Here is a 20,939-nt window from a genome sequence, read left to right on the forward strand (position 1 = left end):
AATATTGTCTTATGTCTCTTTATAAGTCCATCCATTTCTCATCAGGTTTATAGAATCATCTTGCCTCTTCCCATTGATACTGGATTTATCCATCTGCTTTTATTTTAATATACATGGCCGTACCTGACACATAATACGCACTTAGTAAATAGTTGTTGAATGAACAGACTGATTTGTTGTCACCGCTTTAAAAATCCTCCCCTGTAAGAAACAACTCTCTCTAGTACCTCAAAAGAAAAACAAGCAGACACACAAATGACAAAACATTGTTGCATTGTCACGCGGTTCTTTATATTAACAGGTAGATGGCTTTGAAAAGTAATCTGCTACTGTTCATTATATTTGCACCTGTACCTTCTCACCAGAGACAATTAGTTCCCCGCAACTTTCACACAATTAATATAATTCAAAATGTGCAGGTGTAAAACCCATTAGCAACTATGAAAAGTGGTAAACAAGACTTTCAGTGCAAAAGAAGGATTTTATACTTTGCTTTTAATCACCAATAAATATACCCACATAATTGCACAGGCTTTCCCTCTCTGTGCTTGGGATAAGTTTTGGAATTGTTGCAAATTAGCAAATATGTTACATGCGGAGGTGAGCCAGTGGACCTCATTCTGTAGTAAGCAACAAATTAAAAACTAGATTATTACACAATTTGGAACCTTGTAAAATATATGCTTACATAGATAAACCTAGTAGGGATAGTTTTCTGAATTTTAGGAGATTACCTCTCCAGAGTCTCCAGTAAATTTGTTATATGTCATTAACTGAGATGAAACCTCCCCAACTCCTTTTCCACAAGGCAGCCCCTTCTGTGCTCCTGAGTTACGATTCCGTTTTCTCGCGTGGCACATGATGATGCAAACGTGCTCAACCGCAGCCCAGAATGGTGTTTAATGGAGTCATTAGTGAGCGAATGATCTGCTCATGCGACAGCTGTGTGTAATGAGTCAGCAGTCTCAGGCCAGTTCCTCGGGGACGGATGTTGAGACCACAAAACCACCAGTGTTTAGAAATCGTTGTTCTCCACCAACTGCATGGGTCTTACTTAGGTAATGCTCTGCCCTGGGTGCCCCCAGCATCTGATGGCCCATCCGCTGAGGATGAAAGCACATTAATGGGGCTCCTTGTGTAGGATTTGTCCTCAACTATAGTAAAATGCTTCCATTTCCAGAGCTGACAATCCAATACCTTTAAAGTTCTTCCCAAGAGAAGGACCAAAATCTTTTAAGAATGCTGGATTATACTGGCATTTGATTAGTTTTCATTTCTGGAGTGTTTACATTAACAACAGTCAGGTGAAATGAGGATATGTACCTGAGTGTAGGGGGACCAGGGTTTCAGACCCGTGTCTGATCCCTGAATTCCCTGGGCTCCATGAGGTACAAATTTCTTAAAGGTTAATCTTGATCGAAAGTCAGAGTCATCTGCTGGAGAAGCACATACGCTTTACTTTTGAGGGTGAAGGTAGGGAGAATTAAGTCGAAGAAATGGGCTGTGATTTGCCAAAGCCCTGGTATGTAGGATTATCAATCCGATTTGAAATATTCTAATAGAAATTTTATAGGTTTTTATTGTTGCAGACAAAAACTTTGCAGATTTTTATCAAAAATTCAATCTGTTAATCTAAATAAAATATACCAATTTTAGGTTAGGTAATGTAAATGTCTATGCAGATAAATTCTTCTCTGTGATCTCTTTTGGTGTGTCTGTGTTTGTCTTTGGAAGCTATCTGGATCCCCTGAGGAGGAACTTTCTAGCTAACCTTCTGTCATCTCTATGTGGCAGATGTGAGCTGTTCTCTTTGCAAAATGTAGATGTACAGTATGAATTCTGAGGCCACCTGGCCGCTCCCACCCACAGTGTTTCCAGACCACCTCCACCAACTGTGCAGCTAGAACAGGTTCTGGAAGTTCCCGGCAATTTTAACATTAGTGAAAGTCCCAGCTAGTCAGATAAGTTTACAATAGCAAAATCTCATAAAAACCTAACAAGCCTTATCCTATTTGGGTTTGTCCTTGGGTAGTACATTTAGTATACTTTTCTTCCTTTTTAATTTTTTTGTGTGTGTCTCTGTCTCTCCCTCTCCTCCTCCTTCCCTGCTCCCCTCCTCACCCCCTCCCTCCCTCCTTCTCCTCTCACTGCTTTTGGCTAGATCAGGTGTCAGTAGTCTAAAGGTGTATATTATAGGAGAATGTGATGGCCCCTGGGGTCCATGCCTTTCCCTGCCTTTCGATAAAAAGGGTATAAGGAACCTCTTTAGTGGCTCATCTCTTGATTTTAAGATGTGTCCAAATCTATCCAGTCTAAAAGTTTAAAATGTAGAAGCTCTACAATTTTATATCCAATAGTCTTTTGATGACATTTGATTACTCTTGAGTTAAAAAATGAACATACGGCTGGGGCACCTGGCTGGCTCAGTCAGTAAAGCATGCGACTCTTGATCTTGGGGCCCCACACTGAGTATAGAGATTACTTAAAAAATAAAATCTTTTAAAAAATGAAATCTATGGCGAATACAGATAAGCACTGAACATATCAAGTGTATGTTTAAGAACATGGAACCGCTCAGAGATCTGGGCACCTTGATGTATGTTCTGTAGCACTTTCCAGGGAAGAGGGAAGTGAGAAGCTTGAAGCCCATCTCCTGTGTGTATCCCTTTCCTGTTCTACCCCAAAGAGGAGCCTCAGTCTGGTATTTCACTTCCTCCTGCTGCACAGACACAATTTGGAGAGAGAAGGCTATGAAAAGAGGAGCAGGGAGGGGGAGCCGGGCAGAGCGCATTTGCATAAGCTCCTCACACCAGGTCGGCTGTAGAGCTTCAGCTGGAGCCCAGGACCTTTTGGTACCTGTGTCTGTGGGGGGCTTCCCAGCTATCTCCACTAGCAGCCAGATTCTCCACGCTCTTTCTCTTCTCCATTGTTTTTCTTTATTGTCTCCCCTTTTGCTTCTCTTCAAGCTGTTCTAAAAGCAAAGGAGTTGGCCCTACTCTGATAGAAATCCACCCTCTGTGTTTCTGTTCCAGTTGTCTCTGGGGAGCACAAGTTTGGGAGTCAGTAAGGCTTTCAGTAAAACAGACACATAATGTTTCCCTTCACTAGGTGGAATACATGCCGGGAAAGGTCCACGTTCATGTGTGTGCGGTTAATTTTAGACCACATGTCAGCACACACGCATACATGCAGAACAGAGAATTCACATGCCCCAGAATTAGGCTTCCTGTTTTTTATGTATGCAGGTAGATAGCCACTTGTAACTGTCAGAGCCTACGGGGGGCGGGGGGGGGGGGGGGGGGGGGGGGGGGGTATCATTCCTGTGTATTCCAAAGCAGACCTACGTTGATGTTTTGTTGTGTGTGGAAACTTTGAGACATGTTTTCAGAAGAAAAAATAGCTTTCAAAAACTTACATCCTAGGAAACCATTCATCCGGCAGCTGTTAAGTTGGTCTAATGTTTATACTGACCTGAGTACTTTTACTCTATGCATTATGTTAGCTGTTCCAAGAAGCCTTGAACCTTCAAGATAGGGTTAGTCTTTACAAGTCACATTTTCTCTGAAGTGGCTATTGGGGACAATCGGCTGTCAGATAAATGCTTCTAAAGCAAGAATTACTGTTTAAATGAATGTGCCTTCAAACACTGCAGAAGCCGAAGCTCCTGCTAATTTAAGAATGCAACTCTCTCGTATTCTCTAAAGAAAGCGAAAAAGGAGGCTTTCAGGTTTATTTTAAATACATCTTTTTTGTATTTACTTAAAGGCGTCTTTTCATGAGGAAGCAGTGATAAAACTATGGGGAGTGAGTGCTGTTTCATTATACCCTATATGGCCTATTAATTTGTTACCATCTATTCACCTTTGTTGATGACATTTTAATTTTGCCCTTGCTTGAGCATATTGTAAGAATTGTATAAACTGCGGCTTCCCTGCGCTGACAAAACGGTCCTTTTACAGTGAACAATTGGGAGCTCATTTTATTTCTAGAGCACATTTAAAATAACTTATGAATGAGAGTTGTCAGACATGAAATGCTGTATTAATTAAATCTTTTTCTAGTCTTTTTGCTTCTCCAGCTAAACCAACCCTTTAGAAAAATACACGCCACCTTAATTATAGAGGAGAAGACAAAAAGTATCCTTCACATTCCTCTGCCTGAATAAGAATAAGAACCCAATTCATCTATATAATAACCCCATTAGCTGCTTAACTCAACAGTGCACATGGGAAAATTTTCAAGCCACAATGTAAAAAGTGTTGATTGGGTGGATCGTTTTCAAGGTTTTGTTCTTCTGATGTTCAAAATGATCATTTTCAGTAAATCCGATATGTCATAACTAGGAGCTTTAAAGCATTTATGACTTATGACAAAAGTTTTGTGTCCACATCAACTAACGCATCTTTGTCTTTTGATATCCAGCAACAATACCATTCAAAAATAGATGATTTGATTGACAACGCTGTAAAAGAAATCATTTCACTGCTAGTTTCAAAGGTAATGTATTATTTATTCACCTTTTTAAGTCAGACTCAAAAATCATTTTGCTGGGAATTTTTAGAAAAATCTGTCTCATGTTTCTAAATACCCAATTGAAAAATAGTTTTATAAAAAGACGCAAGAAAAGTTCAGATTTCAAGAAGAGTTCAGAACAAAATGTGAACACTCTTTGTCAACAACTTTTGATTTTTTATTTACAATTCATCTTGGCTTTTCTTGCAGCTGTTGGCTTTTAAAAATAACTCTGTCTTCCAGTAAGACCTTATTATTTCACATTTATGTTCCCTGACTATTTGTCTTATCTGTTCGGCTGATTCGAGTTTTCACCAGTCATTGAGTGTAGCCTGTTTGTGGGGATGACAGCACCGAGGCTCTAGAGCTAGTCATGGGCAGACGGAGAAGCTGGCAGCCTGAGGTTCTCCTCTCCTGGGGGGCTTGCACGGTTTCCAATCTGATGCTCCAGATATCTCTGCCAAGGGCTATAGCCTGTAACTGTATAAGTAGAGATGAAGCATAAGTATTCCATTGAATGATTAGACAGTTAAAATCCCACCAAGGTGTAACAGACCGCCATGAGCTGACACTCAAGATCCGGGTCTGCCAGGGAAAGAGACGGAAAATGGAACTCAAGAGGGGAGGAGTCAGAATGGACGTGGTCCAGCAGCACATTCACAGGAACAGATGGAGCCCTTGCTCTTGCAAGGCTTGATCAGAGAACCCCCAATCAAGCTTCATAAAACAATTGGAAGAACGTACAGAAAACAAAGGAAAAAACACCCCCAGTTTAATAAACGAAGGACATGCTATTTAGAAAAGAAAAAGCAGAGATGCCCAAGAAGCATGAAAAATGTTAAACCTCACTCATCATTTAAGGAATGAAGAAAAACTACTATTAATATACTACTTTTTCTAGCAAATTAGCATAGATGTTTTTAAACTAACACTTGGTTTCAGAAAAGGTGAGGTGGGACACTCACACTTTCTGTCTACAGGAGTGTAAATCATTACAGCCTTCCTAGAGATAATTTGAAACTATATCGAGTACATTAATACCCTTCTACCTAATAAGTATTTTTTGCATCTTTTTCCTACTCAGAGAGATGCACAAAATATATATACATTGATATGGTCACATTACTTCTAATGAAAAATTGGGAACAACTTTAATCTCTGACATGAAGGGAATGGTAAAGTAAATTATGGGACATCTATATTAAGAAAACATGCATTCAAAGACTATTAATGATAAAGGAAAGGTTTGATAATACAGTATTAAGTGAAAAAAAAAGCTTAATATTTTAGAAATGGAAAGTATGATCTGAATTTGCATCACATAGAGTAAAGACAGGATAAACACCAAAATGTTGACAGAGCTTCTCTGGACGGTGGGATTATACTTGATTTTGGAGGCGGGTGGATTCTTCAGGGTTTTGGGGGTTTGTTTGTTTATTTGGTTTGGTATTTTCTGAATTCCTTGGTAGCAAGTCTTGAGATAGAAAATAGCCGGAAAGAAGATTTTAGCATACCACCACCCCTCCAGTTTGTTCTCATTCTCTTCACTTCTACCCCCACAAGAATACCTGCACCTTCACGTACAACACACAGTCACCAACAAGTGGAAAGGGAAAAGGTGAACAGGAAAAGCACCCAGCCGGTGGGGGAGAGGTGAACCACTGGAGAACAAAGCTCCAGAGGCAGAGCAGGGAGATTTCCGACCTCTCCGGAGCCCAGCACAGCAGCTCCCAACACTGCGCAGACAGCCCACTAAAGTGACAGGAAGTTAACTTTGTGCCTTCGTTGTCTGCGAGTCATCAAGGGGGATTTTACCCAGATGGCACCTCCCCATCTTCACAGTTCTCCTGTGCAAGTTGTCTTTTGTGAGAAGGGGGCATACTGGAAGTCATTAAATTGCATGATAGCATGCAGTTGGTAAAGGGTTAAATAGGCAGCAAGGAAAAGAGACTAGTCCAGGATTTCTGCTGGTGGGGGGAGGGTTGCAGAGGGGGCTGGCAGGGCTGCACATCATCTCTGCACTCTGTCCTGGCAAAGTAAAAAACTGATTTCTTTTTATATCAAATACATCTGTTTTAATGAAAAAATAGTATGTTTGAATCAAGTAAGCAAACGGTATTCTAGAGATGAATACTATTCAGTACAACTTTCTGTGGTATAAAAATATGTACCCAGCACCATCCAGTAGAGTAACTACTAGTCACATGTAGCTATAGACCACTTGAAATGTGGCTAGGACAACTAAGGAACTGAAATTTTGATTTTACTTAATTTTAATTAATTTTACCTTAAATAGCCTAACGTAACTAGCTATTATATATGGAGATCAGATCTAGATTAGTCTTTTTCTGTGGATCATTTCTCCTGCAGTTTAACAGTACTTTTTTTTTTTTTTTTAAGATTTTATTTATTTATTTGAGAGAGAGATAGTGAGAGCAGGAACACAAGCAGGGGGAGCGGGAGAGGGAGAAGCAGGCTTCCCACTGAGCAGGGAGCCCGATGTGGGGCTCGATCCCAGGACCCTGGGATCATGACCTGAGCCGAAGGCAGACGCTTAACGACTGAGCCACCCAGGCGCCCCCAGTTTAACAGTACTTTTTAATAATCTTTAATTCTTTAGTTGAAAAGTATAAAATAAACTGACTTCATAGATTGAACCAATCATCTTAAGCTCTCATAGGAGATGACAATAAATGATTTTTTTAATTTTATTAAGCAAAGAAAATAAGGTTCTATAATTCAATTCTTAAATGTTAGCAAGCCAAAAATTATTTGAGGTCATGTTAAAATGTAGATTCTATGCCTCACTTTCCAACAATTCTGAATCAGAAGTTTGAGAAGAGGAGCAGGAAGGTACATGTTTAACCAGTCACCATGGTAATTTTGTTGTAGGAGTACAGTGAGCCAGACTTTGAGGAACACTGCTCTGATAAGTCTCTATCCAGGCTGTCATGTGAAAGATCTTTAAACTTCAGTATAGTATTTAAAAACAAAACAACCCTCTAAGATAGTGTGTTCACATTTTTTTGTTGTTGTTGAAGAAATGATATCTTAAAGGGGGATATTTATGAAGTACCAGCTGTGAAACTCCTATGGGATGAGCAGTCTTACCCTAATTCACAGATACAAACAAAATCCTCACAGTAGTCTACTAAATTGACCACACACCTAATTAGGAGAGTCAGGAACCAAACTTCTGAGCTTCAGGTTCCTAATCCAATGTATGTGCTGATTCTAGATGTCTAGGAAATCAGTGAAATGCAGAATACTCTAAAAATTAAAATGGGTAACATCTACATTTACTGTCTTTACCCTGTCAGATTTCAAGAGTCCTGTCCTAGACATTTTTATTTTATCCTAGCATATTAATTAACTCAACATGAAGTAGAGTAGAATAATGAATTACTTGCGTTGTATTCCAAATGTTTCTTCCCATGTTTTAATTATTCTGTGCATCTTGATAAATATATTTGCTACGTTTGGTTAAGTTAGAAAGAATACTTCCTTCTTTTTAACTCCTCTCTTCAATCCCACCTCCATATCCTCTTCTTATTCCACACATCTTCACAAATGATTGAACAATGAGCCAGGGCTCTCTATCATACATAGCACTCAATAGTATGTGCCCCAACTGCATGCACATTTCCATGCTGAGAAAAGAACTTGGCTTTCCATCTCTGTGTCCTTTCTCCACCTGGTACCTAAATGCTGGTATTCCTTGGGTTTCCATCTTTAGTCTTCTTTTGAGCTCATTCCACAAATTTCTGTGACTTTCACGCTTCTGATTTTATGTACTAATGATTCCCAACTCTGTGCCTAAGAGGCAGAGTGGAATCATGATGAAAAGCCCAACTTCAGACCTGAGGAACCTAATGTCTTCATCTAAGAACATTGGGAAGCCATGGAAGGGTTGGGGAGGCAGCGAGTAAGAGTGAGGAATTAATCATGTCTGCATTATAAGAAGATTCATCTGATTGCCTGTAGCAAATAGATTAGAGAGAGGGTACTGCGGAGATTGTTATGTTGATCTCTGGTGGACTAACCCAAAGACATTTAAGACATTTGAAGAGTGCTGTAGACTGAATGTTTGTGTCCCCCAACCCAAATTCATATGCTGAAACCTAATAATCCCTAAGGTGATGGTATTAGGAGGTGGGGCCTCTGAAGGTAATTAGGTCATGCAGATGCAGCCCTCATAAATAGGATTAGCGCCCTTATTTAAAAAAAAAAAAAAAATACCCCACAGATCTCCCTAGCTCCTTCTGCCATGTAGAAATGCAGCCAAATGCCATCATCTTTGAACCAGGAAGTGGGTTCTTACCAGACACCAAATATACCATCTTCTTGTTTGTGGACTTCCCAGCCTCCAGAACTGTGAGGGGAAAAAATGTGCGCTTTTTTGTCACCCAGTCTGAGGTATTCTGTTACAGCAGCCCCAGGGTTCGTAATGGGGACAGAGGGAGAAGCTAACCTGCTCCTATAGGTTTGTGGCTTGAAGCGCAGCGTGCGTGTCGAAGCCAGTGACTGACGCCGGTGCCTGGAAGAGGAACACGTTTTGAGGGAAAGACCGCGATGTCAGTACTGGACATGTGGACACTAGCTGACTGATACCTGAAGGAGGGAGACAAGCAGATAGCTGAGTCTGGAATTCAGAGGAAGCATATGGAACCAAACTATCGGTGTGATTATAAGATTTCATCCATTAGAAGTGATTGTACATCAGTGGCTACTGTTCTTAGGCAGATGGTCCATAACCCGAAACCCTATGGAGAAATGAAAATCAACCTTAAAACGGAAAAAAATAAAGATGCTTCTAGCCAGAAAGGGACTTAGATATTTTTACTGAGGGGAAAAAAAAAAATGATAGTGGGAACATTAAATCTTGCCAAGGAAAGGATACCAAAAATGCCGTATTTATCACCACCTTATAATAATTAAGTTGACCAAAGTGTGGGAGAATCGGAAGATCTGAACTCTGCTCCTGTTTCTTCATGTTACTACCCTCTGGGTCTCACTATACAACTTCGTTTCCTCATCAAAAAAGCCTGAGTATTAGATGACAAAAAATATCTATAGCCTTTTGTCAGTCTAAAACAAAAATCCTTACATACATTTCTTTATAGAAGCCTCTGGGGACCCACATCGTTTCTCCTCAGGTTCCAGAGTCCCATGGCATGCACAGTGCTAGAGCTGGAATGCTGAGATCCTCTAGCAAGGACTTTTCAAGTATTTTTATAATGTTTAGAAGACATATTTAATGTTCTCAAGTATATCTTGGGTAGCACCCAAAAGTATCACATCGATCAGAGCAAAGCTGCTCTGAGTGAAGAGGGGAAGGAGGCCTGGAGCTGTGCCTGTGGGGCCTAGTCTCCCAAGGCAGACTCCCAAGGTAAACCGGAGTTTACCCCAGAGTCCAGTCCCCCGGCTCACAGATGAGGAAAACAGAGGCCCCAGGTCACATGGTAGGTAACTCTGGAGCCAGGACCTGGCCTTTGTGGTCCGTAGGCCTGTCATCTTTCCATCACGCTACACAGAATTCAGCAAGAGCAGAGAAGAAAAGAGTGGGAGCTTTACCTCCCAGTCTTCTGGTGCCCCCTTTATCTCTGGGTGGTACCCACCAGCCCGTGTGTCCCTCCTGTGACAATCGCACATGGGCATACTCACTGTGGGACCAGCGTGGGTAGGTAAAGGAGAATGGGGTTCATTGTATGTAAAATGAGGATGCTAAAGAAAAGCTGAGAGAGCTGTGAGAAAGGACTGACCAGGAGAAATGGTTAGCAGAGCAAAGAATGAGACCGTGACCACTCTCATGACGCACTCTGGTTAACGGGGCTCAGGAAATCCTGGGTATGAAGTAAAAGAGCATAGTAATATATTCAACCTACTAAATCCTTCATTATTGCAAAAAGGGATTTAGGAACGAGGATACACTACCTCACTGAGTTCATAGGTATAGAGGTAGGTGTAAATATATACAGACACACATATATTCTTTCTGATAACCTAGAATATTTTCCCCTAAATTTCTCTTAAGAGTAAGATGGGCAGAGGATACATCACACCTGACTACCTAGATTCTGTAATTAAAATATCTCACCAACTCATCCTAAGATTAATTTAATTAAATTTACTCATTTGGATCAAGGCTATATATTCAGAAGACACCTGTTCAAATCCAGCTATGTGCTTAAAAGGATTATTAGGAGAGAGGAAATACAAAATATGATAGGTCACTCTCTTTGTGGGGCAAGGGAAAAAGGAATAAGGAGAGGAGTGTGGAGAATTTACCAATGTCTGTGCTAGATGTGCCCTTTTGGAAGTTGTCTTAGATACTTTGTGGAACGAGGTATGTTACAAGTAAATATTTGCTGTCAAATACTATCCATCCTTGGGCAGGAGCCATGCTAATCTTCTCTGTATCACTCCCATTTTAGTATATGTGCTGCTGAAGCAAGTACTCAAATAGTATGCCATCCCTAACACAGATACAGAAAATCTAGAAAGACCTTTTAGGAGTCAGTGGAACAAAAGTTCAAAGAAGTGGATTCACAGTTGGAGAAAAGAGGATGAGGAAGGGACAATTGCATTGTATCATAACATTAACATTTTGATTCAGGGAAGGAAACCTGGTTTTTTCCAGTCCATGGTATTCTAGTTCCATGTGGATTTTTAACAATACTAGCTAGTCCTGATCTTACCAAATAAACATAAAACATCTGCTAATAAAATAGTTATCTCCAGCACCATTAACCCTTCCCCCCTCCCAAAAAAGAAAAAAAGGGAAGGAAGGGAAAGAACTTAGTTTTTCATGATCAGTCTTACTTGGATGAATCTCTTCTCTGTGGAAGATGTTATAACTTGCAGTGTAAATGATGCAAATATCCCTTATTTACTTCGTGAAGTGTCACAGCTGAAAAAGCAGGAACTGTGTTTTGAACCCACCAATCTACAGCTGGAATCCTCCCAATAACGTTTTAGAATTTGTGGTCTACTTTCCATACATGTGGGAAAATGAATCTTATACCCTGTTAAAATTCAACAGGAAATTGAAAGCGCCATGCCTTGTGGCATACTGCATGTTTCATTCGACTAGTCATTTCAAAGTGCTTTTCATCTTTAATTTCCTTGAGAGTGTGCATAGTGAGGTAAAGTTGGTAATTACCCAGACAGACTTTAGGTGTTAAATATTATTCAAACAAACCCAGTAAATGGCATCTACAATAAAGAGTAGGGAAACAAAGAGATTACAGTGTTTCATTCCAACCGGACACCCTCAGGAGAACAGAGAGCACAAGGCAAACCCCTAAGTATTTATATACTCCCTGAGCTGTACTGAGAAAGTTCACAGGAAGCAGTTAAAGACACAGCAACTAAACCCAGCGTTTAACTGGATATCTTTGGAATCTTGCTGTTTTGTGCAATTAACGGCCAGATGGAAAATATATCATTATTAGTCAATCTTGATTTTTAATAGTTTGGTTTTTAAGGCCACTCTTCTAATCCATGTGCCTTGGAGAAATCTCACAAAAACAGCTTTCCTGTAGGAACTGTGTGGCTCAGCTGGTTGATCCCGGTGGTGCAGACACTGTTCACCGCCATGGAAGCACAGAGTCCCTGCTGTATCATGCCCCCCAGGGACCATTTGGGGTGGGGAGGAACTCAAAGAGAGGCTCTCTGCTATTGTTAAAATGGAGGCAAAGAATGTTGTAACACAGATGCAGCAGCCCAGTCCTCGTGTAGGATTTAACAGATACGACCCGGTGCTGCTTGGTACCCTCAAAAGAAGGTGAGCCAGACAGGCTGTCAGCGGCTGCAGTGGGGAACCTGGTGCCCTAAAACCATCCACCAAGAGTTGCTTCCCCAAGTGTCATTTTCTCCCCTCCATGCTGCCGTCCGGAAGCTAGCTCAGCTCTTGTACCACCTGGGAGCTTACGGACATCATCCGGTTAGAGGTCATGCTTTCCCTCCTCGCGTTTCAGTTACACTGTTTACCCATCTCTACTGGCCCTTAAAACGTTCTGCATGTCAGGACCAGTAGTATACATGTCTGTCTCTCCCACTAGTTTGTGTGTTCCTGGAAGGAAAGAAAGGAAGGGTCGAAGATTCATACTGTCTCTTTCCCACATTAGGGGCTCAATAATAACAAAATGACATTTACCGACTGAGTGCTGGTATGTTGGGCACATGACTTATTTAATGCTTACAACTGTGTACCCCTAATGGTAAAGAACATGAGCTTTGGAGCCAGACCACCTGTGTTCAAAGCGTCCTTCCCATGCTGTCAACCAAACACCCTTGAAACAGGTGGGATTTTAACGCAGGTCTCATTTACATCCTCAACTCTGTTCTACCTCAGCAGGTATCTTTTAATTGAATTAGACCCACTGGCCAATAACCAAACTCATTATTACTCCTTAGCACTAAACAATCCTAAGGCTACCCCACTAACTTGTGACTTAAATGTACATAGGTTTTTAGACCTATGTAATGGATAGTGATTTAGGTAATCATATCAATAATATTAATTCTTTACATTTCTTTAGTATTTTGCTGTTTTCACAGTCCTTTCACGTAAATCATCTCAACTGGTCTTCACTGATCCTTGTGAGATGGACAGGATGGATGGCTGTCATTTTCCCCCTTCGAGTGATGAGTATGCTAAAGCTAGAGAAGCTCAAGGCTTGACCATTGCCCTATAGCCAGAGATTGTGAGGGCTACAATTGAACTAAGATCTTCTAAATCCATGCACAGGGTTCTTGCCTCTACCTTGCCTTGTCCCTCAGCACCACTTACGTGCGTACGCATATACTCACTTGAGGGCTCCAAGAACCAAGTGCCAGAGCCTTCACTGGCTCAGGTAGTCTGGTAACCATAGCAATTGTCACTCTCCTCGTGGCAAATGAGATCACCCAGCATGCACTGGCTCTCAAGATTTGAGTTAGAAGAGATGAGGCATTTCCTACAGAGGGCCATTAAGTTTGGAATTCCCTTCCCCTGGTCTGACATAGCCCTGGAGTATTGGTCTTCTGGGTCTTTGCAAACCACATCAAGTTGAGTTAGCCAGCTGTGATTGGTAAGAAATCCTAATGGGCAGGAAGAAAGTGCTAAATTGACTTTTAGTTGTGAGCAATTTGTAATTTTGTGGTTTTTGTTGTTTGTATCCCTTAGGATAATTAACGAGCCATACATAATTTTCATTCTTTAGAAATACGATTTTAGTCAGCAGTTTGCATGATTTTGTTTCTGTGTTCTTACATCATGTCGCACATGATGTGATGGAGAAACCTATGGGGAAGTTTTTGTTTCTTTTGCATAAACTATTTTGCAGTAATTGACCAGCCATAGAGAAAAGATTATCTCCTGTGCATGCTCAGTGAGTTCTCTGGTCACCAGAGACCAATAAGCTGTGTCCCTAGAACTATTATCACTTTGTTGAAGAAGCTGCTATGTGAACAAAAACTAGCCTTCGTTGATTTCCCTTTTCGTATTTAAAAAACCTTGTCAGTATTTCCCCTTTGGGAGTATATAATTTGTCAATAGTGCATATTATTTTAGTTCTAAAGAGGAAAGATGCATGGCAGTAAATTCCTACTAATTTCTTATCTTAGTGCCAGATCTTAATGTTTCCACTCAATGAAATATAATTCCCCACATGTTTAATCATATTATGGTATACATGTCTTAAATTTAACTTCAGAGAAATATAAAATTGTAGAAATGTAAAACACTTGGGATGCATTTTAATTCCACACCACCCACAGTGCATGCACGCGTGTACACACACACACACACACACACACACACACAATTTAACTGCTAGAAGAACTGATGGGTGCAGTGGTTGGCCGAGCCCACATAGTAGTCAGTGTGGAATCAGGAGCTTATATTAAGCTCAATCTAGTGCTCTTCCCTTCGTAGCCTGCAGAGTGTTTATCTGTTTTAGCTCTCCAACTGCTTTGTAAGCTTCTGAAAGCAGATTTGGTCCTTGTATGTCCTCATTAAGCTGCTTGGTCAATGCCTGTTAACCAATGTCGGACTTCGTTCCCCTGTTACGGGAGCCTCAAATGTTACACATTCCTTCCATTATCTGGTCATTTTGATTCAGCCTCTTCTGTAGACAGAAAAAGTTGGGGAACGGTCAAGTGATCTATGGTAGAAAGGAATCTGATTACACTTGACCATCATTGCTTCTAAACATCTCTCCTGAAGTTGAAAATTGTTTTAAGGAATAGTCTCAGGAATTTCAAGTTATTTATCAGTGGTTAAAATTATCTCACATGTTTGGTGACCAGGCTGCTATTACATGTTATTCTTTTATCTTAAAAAAAAAACCAAAACAAAACACTTTGTGTATTATTTCCAGCAATAGAAAAGGACCTTAGAGCTCATCTTCAAAATGGAAGAGTAAACATTACATTACAAGTCAGCCCCTTAACTGTCAGTTTATTCATTGTGGACTTTTGTGCTGTGGGAGAAGTTGGCCCAGAAATTATTTGCCCTGTTATTAATTTGTAATATTCTAAATACTCACTATAAACGATTACAGTTTGTTTCAGTGTTGGAAGGGGTGTTATCTAAGCTGTCAAGATATGATGAAGGCACTTTCTTTTCATCCATTCTGTCATTCACTGTAAGTATTTGAATGAGTTCTCTTCTGCTGTCTTTTGGCTGTTGTCGTAGTACTTATCCAACAGTTAAGAAAATAATTCTCATAATTATCTCTTTTCCACTTTTCCACTATATATAATAGATATAATAATATCTATTATAAATTGATAATTTTTCTTTTTTCATCATGATAAATGTACTCTTTAATCTGCATCCCCTACTTCCCCCATTCCCCCACCCACCTCCCCTCTGGTAACCATCCGTTTGTTCCCTGTAGTTAAGAGTATAAATGGATATTTTAAGGCACTTTCTTTTCATCCATTCTGTCATTCACTGTAAGTATTTGAATGAGTTCTCTTCTGCTGTCTTTTGGCTGTTGTCATAGTACTTACCCAACAGTTAAGAAAATAATTCTCATAATTATCTCTTTTCCACCTAAGGTGAAAGCAGCTGCAAAATATGTCGATGTTCCAGTAAGTATTTTTATTTGCTTTTAAAAACTCTGTGTGTGTGTGTGTAATTCTTTTTAAAATAATTATGGTTTTATTTCAAATCTTTAAAGCATTGAGTGTCATTCCCTCAGGGAGCAGTTTATTTTCCTTAAGCAAGTGCTAACCCTCATAAGAAGGCTTGACGTTTGATTATTTCAGTGTACTTTTTCCATTTTAACTTGGGAACTTTTATGGAGGTCAAGTCATTACGAGAACATGTCAGCTCAGTTGCAGAGGGTCGTTCTAATACTCTAGGACCGGGTAGTGAATGCCTCATACTATTTATAGAAAAATGCTCACTCTCTCTTCCCTTTGTATGGAAGCTGTAACAGGTTTCTTATAGGAGTTAAAGTGACAATAAAGATGAACCAGTTAAAGAACTAGTTTTCTAAATACAAAAGTGTTATAAATCAATATTCACCTATTTTAGCATTTCGTGTTTTGCACAATGCATGGGAAATAATTCGTAACCTATAAATCTGTTCAAAGATTAGGATACCATGAGCTACAATTATAGAAAATTCACATGATAAATATAATCAACAAGTTAGTGCAGCATTTTTAAATTGATAATCCTAACAAATTACTTTTTGCCTTCATCCTATTATCACATAAGTGAACAAGGCCTGATACGTTCTGTTTAATCATATATCTTGGCATGTGTATCACTTTTCAAAGAATTTGAGCACAATGAAAATAAAACTTACAAATTAAAACTATAACGTAAGTCATCTCATCTTTGCTTAAGATTGTGCTTGGCTAGCATCCCATCTAGATTGTCATCATGAATGTCAGTGGTTTAAGGACTGGCAAACTGTGTAGCAGTTGTAGATAGCTCTTACTTTTAAAATGCAGAACCAAATTTTATACTATGGACTAAATAGTCCCCAGATTTATTACTTCCATAATTATTGTAGATTGATAATTTTTCTTTTTTCATCATGATAAATGTACTCTTTAATCTGCAACCCCTACTTCCCCCATCCCCCCACCCACCTCCCCTCTGGTAACCATCGTTTGTTCCCTGTAGTTAAGAGTATAAATGGATATTTTAAGTGACAAGGCCATGGACTTTCCTGCCTTTGCATAAGGTTTCTTTGGAACAAGGCTTTTTTATTTCACAAATGATTCCCAAAGAATTTTTTGTATACTCCTTGTCTTGTGCCTCGAATCAGAAAATCAGCACTGGGCAATAAGCAGAAATAATCACAGGTGTAGGGTCTTGCAAAATGACAGCACAAAAGAGAGAAGAGAGAAAGGGAAAATTAAGGAGAGTTTATATTTCCTATCTTAAAAAGAAAGAGACAAATCATCATAGGAACACATGAAATTCACTTGAATTCCTAACGTATTTTATAATACAACTTTGTTTTTATTTTGAAATACAAGTGGAATGGGACACCATAAATATTTCTGTTCTTAGGGCTTTTGAAGTTTTTGGGTTTTTTTTAAGATTTTTTTAATCTATTTTTTTTTAGAGAGAGCACGAGTGGGAGGGGCAGAGGGAGAGGGGGAGAGAATCTCAAGCAGACTCCACACTGAGTGGAGAAGCCTAACTCGGGGCTCAATCTCCTGACCCCTGAGATTATTACCTGAGCCAAAACCAAGAGTTGGATGTTTAACCAACTGCACCACCCAGGCGCCCCAGGGATTTTTGAAGTTCTTAATTTGACCGTGTACTAGATCTGTTAGGCCTTATTATAGAGCTTCAGAGTTGATAGATATAGAAGGTAGTTCATTCATTCTCCTTCTCAATGCAGAAACTGCCTCTTCTGATATCCTTCACAAAGATTCATTCAGGCTCTTTTAATTTTCTCAGTGATTGCAGGCTTACCATGAGGCAGCCTCCTCTTACGTGTAATGAGTTGAAATTCTGTACCTCTGTGAATTCTACCTTGGTTCTAATCCCTCTTCTGCATGATAGCCCTTCAAATATTTGATGATAATTAATCATGCCTCCTCTTCCCAAAGGATGTGGTGGCTATCCAAAGGGATATATTGTCTGAGGAATTCTTATTTTCTATATTAGACATCTTTAATTTCTTCACTGAACTCACTAATTAAATATTTATTTAAACACTAAGTGCTGGGTCCCGGGCTTAACATGATGAAACTATACATTGACTGCCCACAAGCCATTCAGTGTCTAGGATGAAAGAGACAGAGAAATAGACATACATTAAAACCACTATAGCAACTGTACCCAAGCTCTTTATCATGCCAGTCACTCTTCACTCTCCAGATGGGTTCAGCTTACCAGTGTCATTATTAAATCACGTAGCCCCACTGCCCCAGCAGAGTACACTAAACCATAGACATGGTCTGGTCATGGCAGATTACTAAGGGAGGAGTTTCTCCCTCAGATCTGGACATTATGCCTCTATTACTGATGCCTGTGAATATTAACTTCAACAGCCAGAAGTTGCTGTTGACTGTTAACTGTTTTTTATGCTAAAACCCCAGCAAATATGCCTCTCTAAAGCAGTCTTTTAAGGAGAACCTCATGAAGAAAAAGAACACTGGTTCGTCTTTCACAAAAACTAACTCAAAACTGATCAAAAACCTACCAGTAAAATGCAGATGATAAAACTTCTAGAAGAAAACATAGGAGGAAATATATGTGGTCTGGGGTTTGGTGATGAGGTTTTAGGTACAACACCAAAAACATCCATGAAAAACTATGTAAATTGGACTTAATAATTAACTACTTCTGCACTGTTAAGAGAATGAAAAGAGAAGCCAGAGACATATTTGGTAAAAAACTTGTATCTAACAAATACAGTGGCCTGAAGGGGCACATGTACCCCGAAGTTTACAGCAGCAACGTCCACAATAGCCAAACTATGGAAAGAGCCCAGATGTCCATCAACAGATGATGAATGGATAAAGAAGATGTGGTGTATATATATACAATGGAATATTATGCAGCCATCAAAAAATGAAATCTTGCCATTTGCAACGACGTGGATGGAACTAGAGGGTATTATGCTAAGTGAAATAAGTCAATCAGAGAAAGACAAGTATCATATGATCTCACGGATATGAGGAATTTGAGAAACAAAACAGGATCATAGGGGAAGGGAAGGAAAAATGAAACAAGACGAAACCAGAGAGGGAGACAAACCATAAGAGACGCTTAATCTCAGGAAACAAACTGAGGGTTGCTGGAGTGGAGGGGGGTGGGAGGGATGGGGTGTCTGAGTGATGGACAATGGGGAGGATAAGTACTATGGTGAGTGCTATGAATTGTGTAAGACTGATGAATCACAGACCTGTACCCCTGAAACAAATAATACATTATGTGTTAATAAAAAAACTAAAAAAAAGAACTTGTATCTAAAATGAGCAGAGAACTCTTAATACTCAACAGTAAAAAAACAACCCAATTTGAAAAATGGCAAATAATCAGAATAGACACTATAACAAAGACATACAGCTATCAAATAAACATATGAAAAGATGCTAATGTCATTTGTTGTTAGGGAAATACAAGTTAAAACAATGAGGTACCCCTACATACCTATTAGTGTGGCTAAAATTTAAATTTAAAAAAATTGACAATAGCAAGATGTTGACAAGGGACTCTCATTCATTGCTCGTGCAAATGTAATATGGTACAGCCACTTTGGAAGACTGGCAGTTTGTTACAAAGCTAAACAATCTTACCATGCAACCCACCAATTGCACTTCTAGGTATTTATCCAACTGATTTGAAAATGTACATCCACATCAAAACCTGCACACAAATATTCCTACCAAACTTATTCATAATCGCCAAAAATTGGAAGCAACCAAAATATCCTTCAATAGATGAATGAGACAATTGGAATAGTATCCAGAAAAAAAAAAAAAAAAAAAAAAAGAAAGAAAAAAGAAAAAGAAATTAGCTAACAGGCCACACAAAGATATAGATGAATCTTAAAGGCCTATTGCCAAGTGAAGGAAGCCAGTCTGAGAAGGCTACATACTACATGATTCCATTTATATCACCTTCTAGTACAGGCAGAACTATAAAGATTATAAAACAGATTAGCGGTTGCCATTAGTTCAAGGTCAGTGAAGCAACTAGGTGAAGCCCAGGAAACTTTTAGGAGCAGTGAAGCTATTCTGCGTGACACTGTAATGGTTACATGATATTATGTATTTGTACCTAACTTTACTGGGGTGCCTGGGTGGCTCAGTCGTTAAGCATCTGCCTTCAGCTCAGGTCATGATCCCGGGGTCCTGGGATCAAGTCCCGCATCGGGCTCCCTGCGCAGGGTGAAGCCTGCTTCTCCCTCTCCCACTCCCCCTGCTAGTGTTCCCTCTCTCACTGTGTCTCTCTCTGTCAAATAAATAAAATCTTTAAAAAAAAAAAAAAACAGCAAAGATTGAACCTGAACATGGGCAAATTTTTAAAAGATCAATTAGGATATCATGGAATCCCATGACGGAAAAGAGATTGTGATTTTTTAAAAATCTAATTCTATTGCAAATATGTGGAATAACCTCACTGAAAAAGATGGAGGAAAAAGTGCTGATTTGAGTGACTTTGGAAATGACTGGAGTCTGTAATAATAAAGGAGAAAGGAACTGTACATAAGCATGGTGGTCTAGTTGATAAAGTGTTTCCCCACAGGCTAACAAGTCAGAAACCACTGTGCCTATCCACTGGAAGTGAACGATTAAGTACAGGGACAGTGTTTGGTGAAAGCCAAGTTTCTCACTGTTGGAGTAAGAGGCTGGAGACAAGGAGGAGGCTGGAATGGTCTTTGTGGTAATTGATTAGAGTTGGAGACATTAGTGTGAACTTGTCTTGAGCTTAACATAGAGCCGGTTACGTGTGCAAATATTTATATATGCATATATTTCCTTGGCTTGTTAACTGAAAGAACCCAGAGCAACGATACCCCAGTAACAACCACCACACCTAGTGCCCAGCCCTTAGTATCTGATCTCACGTAAAGTGAACCAGGACTCTTTGGAGAAATGGCAGATACTAGGTCTGGGGCAGCAAATATATAAGATGAGCTTGGAGCATCTTATAGTGACAGAAAGTAAGGAAGTGTTTAAAAAAAAAAAAAAAACCCACAATGATAGGGGATATGTTAAAGAGATACAGGATGCATCTAAAAGAGCTCCCAATGGCCTGAGCTAGGATCATTTGAGCAAGTAAGTAAGTTAGGTAGTATTAGATTATAATCCAAAGTATAAAATAAACATCCATTAGTCCACACTCATACAAGTAAATGTTTGAGCAAACAAATGGCGACAAAGATAAATCTCCCTTACAGAAGACTTCCCAATAATTAGTGTAGCTATTTTAGTCACAAGGGGACAGCTTAACT

At 39.6% G+C, this 20,939-nt stretch overlaps 1 protein-coding gene and 1 non-coding gene across 18 annotated transcripts in view; one reads left to right on the forward strand and one right to left on the reverse strand.

Moving 5' to 3' along the window:
• Positions 1-20,939, forward strand: part of CADPS2 (calcium dependent secretion activator 2) — a 520,372-nt gene that overhangs the window by 464,127 nt on the left and 35,306 nt on the right. For all 17 annotated transcript variants that reach the window (XM_032401664.1, XM_032401666.1, XM_032401671.1 and 14 more), the window contains 3 exons: positions 4,423-4,497; positions 15,060-15,143; positions 15,562-15,594. In XM_032401664.1, coding sequence (XP_032257555.1) covers positions 4,423-4,497; positions 15,060-15,143; positions 15,562-15,594 — 192 coding nt within the window. The remainder of the gene's footprint in view (positions 1-4,422; positions 4,498-15,059; positions 15,144-15,561; positions 15,595-20,939) is intronic.
• On the reverse strand, positions 10,864-10,970 carry LOC116631220. Its single transcript, XR_004299150.1, has one exon. It is a non-coding gene; the product is annotated as a U6 spliceosomal RNA (small nuclear RNA).

The sequence above is a fragment of the Phoca vitulina genome, unplaced genomic scaffold (genome assembly GCF_004348235.1).
Source record: "Phoca vitulina isolate PV1807 unplaced genomic scaffold, GSC_HSeal_1.0 scaffold4, whole genome shotgun sequence".
Taxonomy (NCBI): domain Eukaryota; kingdom Metazoa; phylum Chordata; class Mammalia; order Carnivora; family Phocidae; genus Phoca; species Phoca vitulina.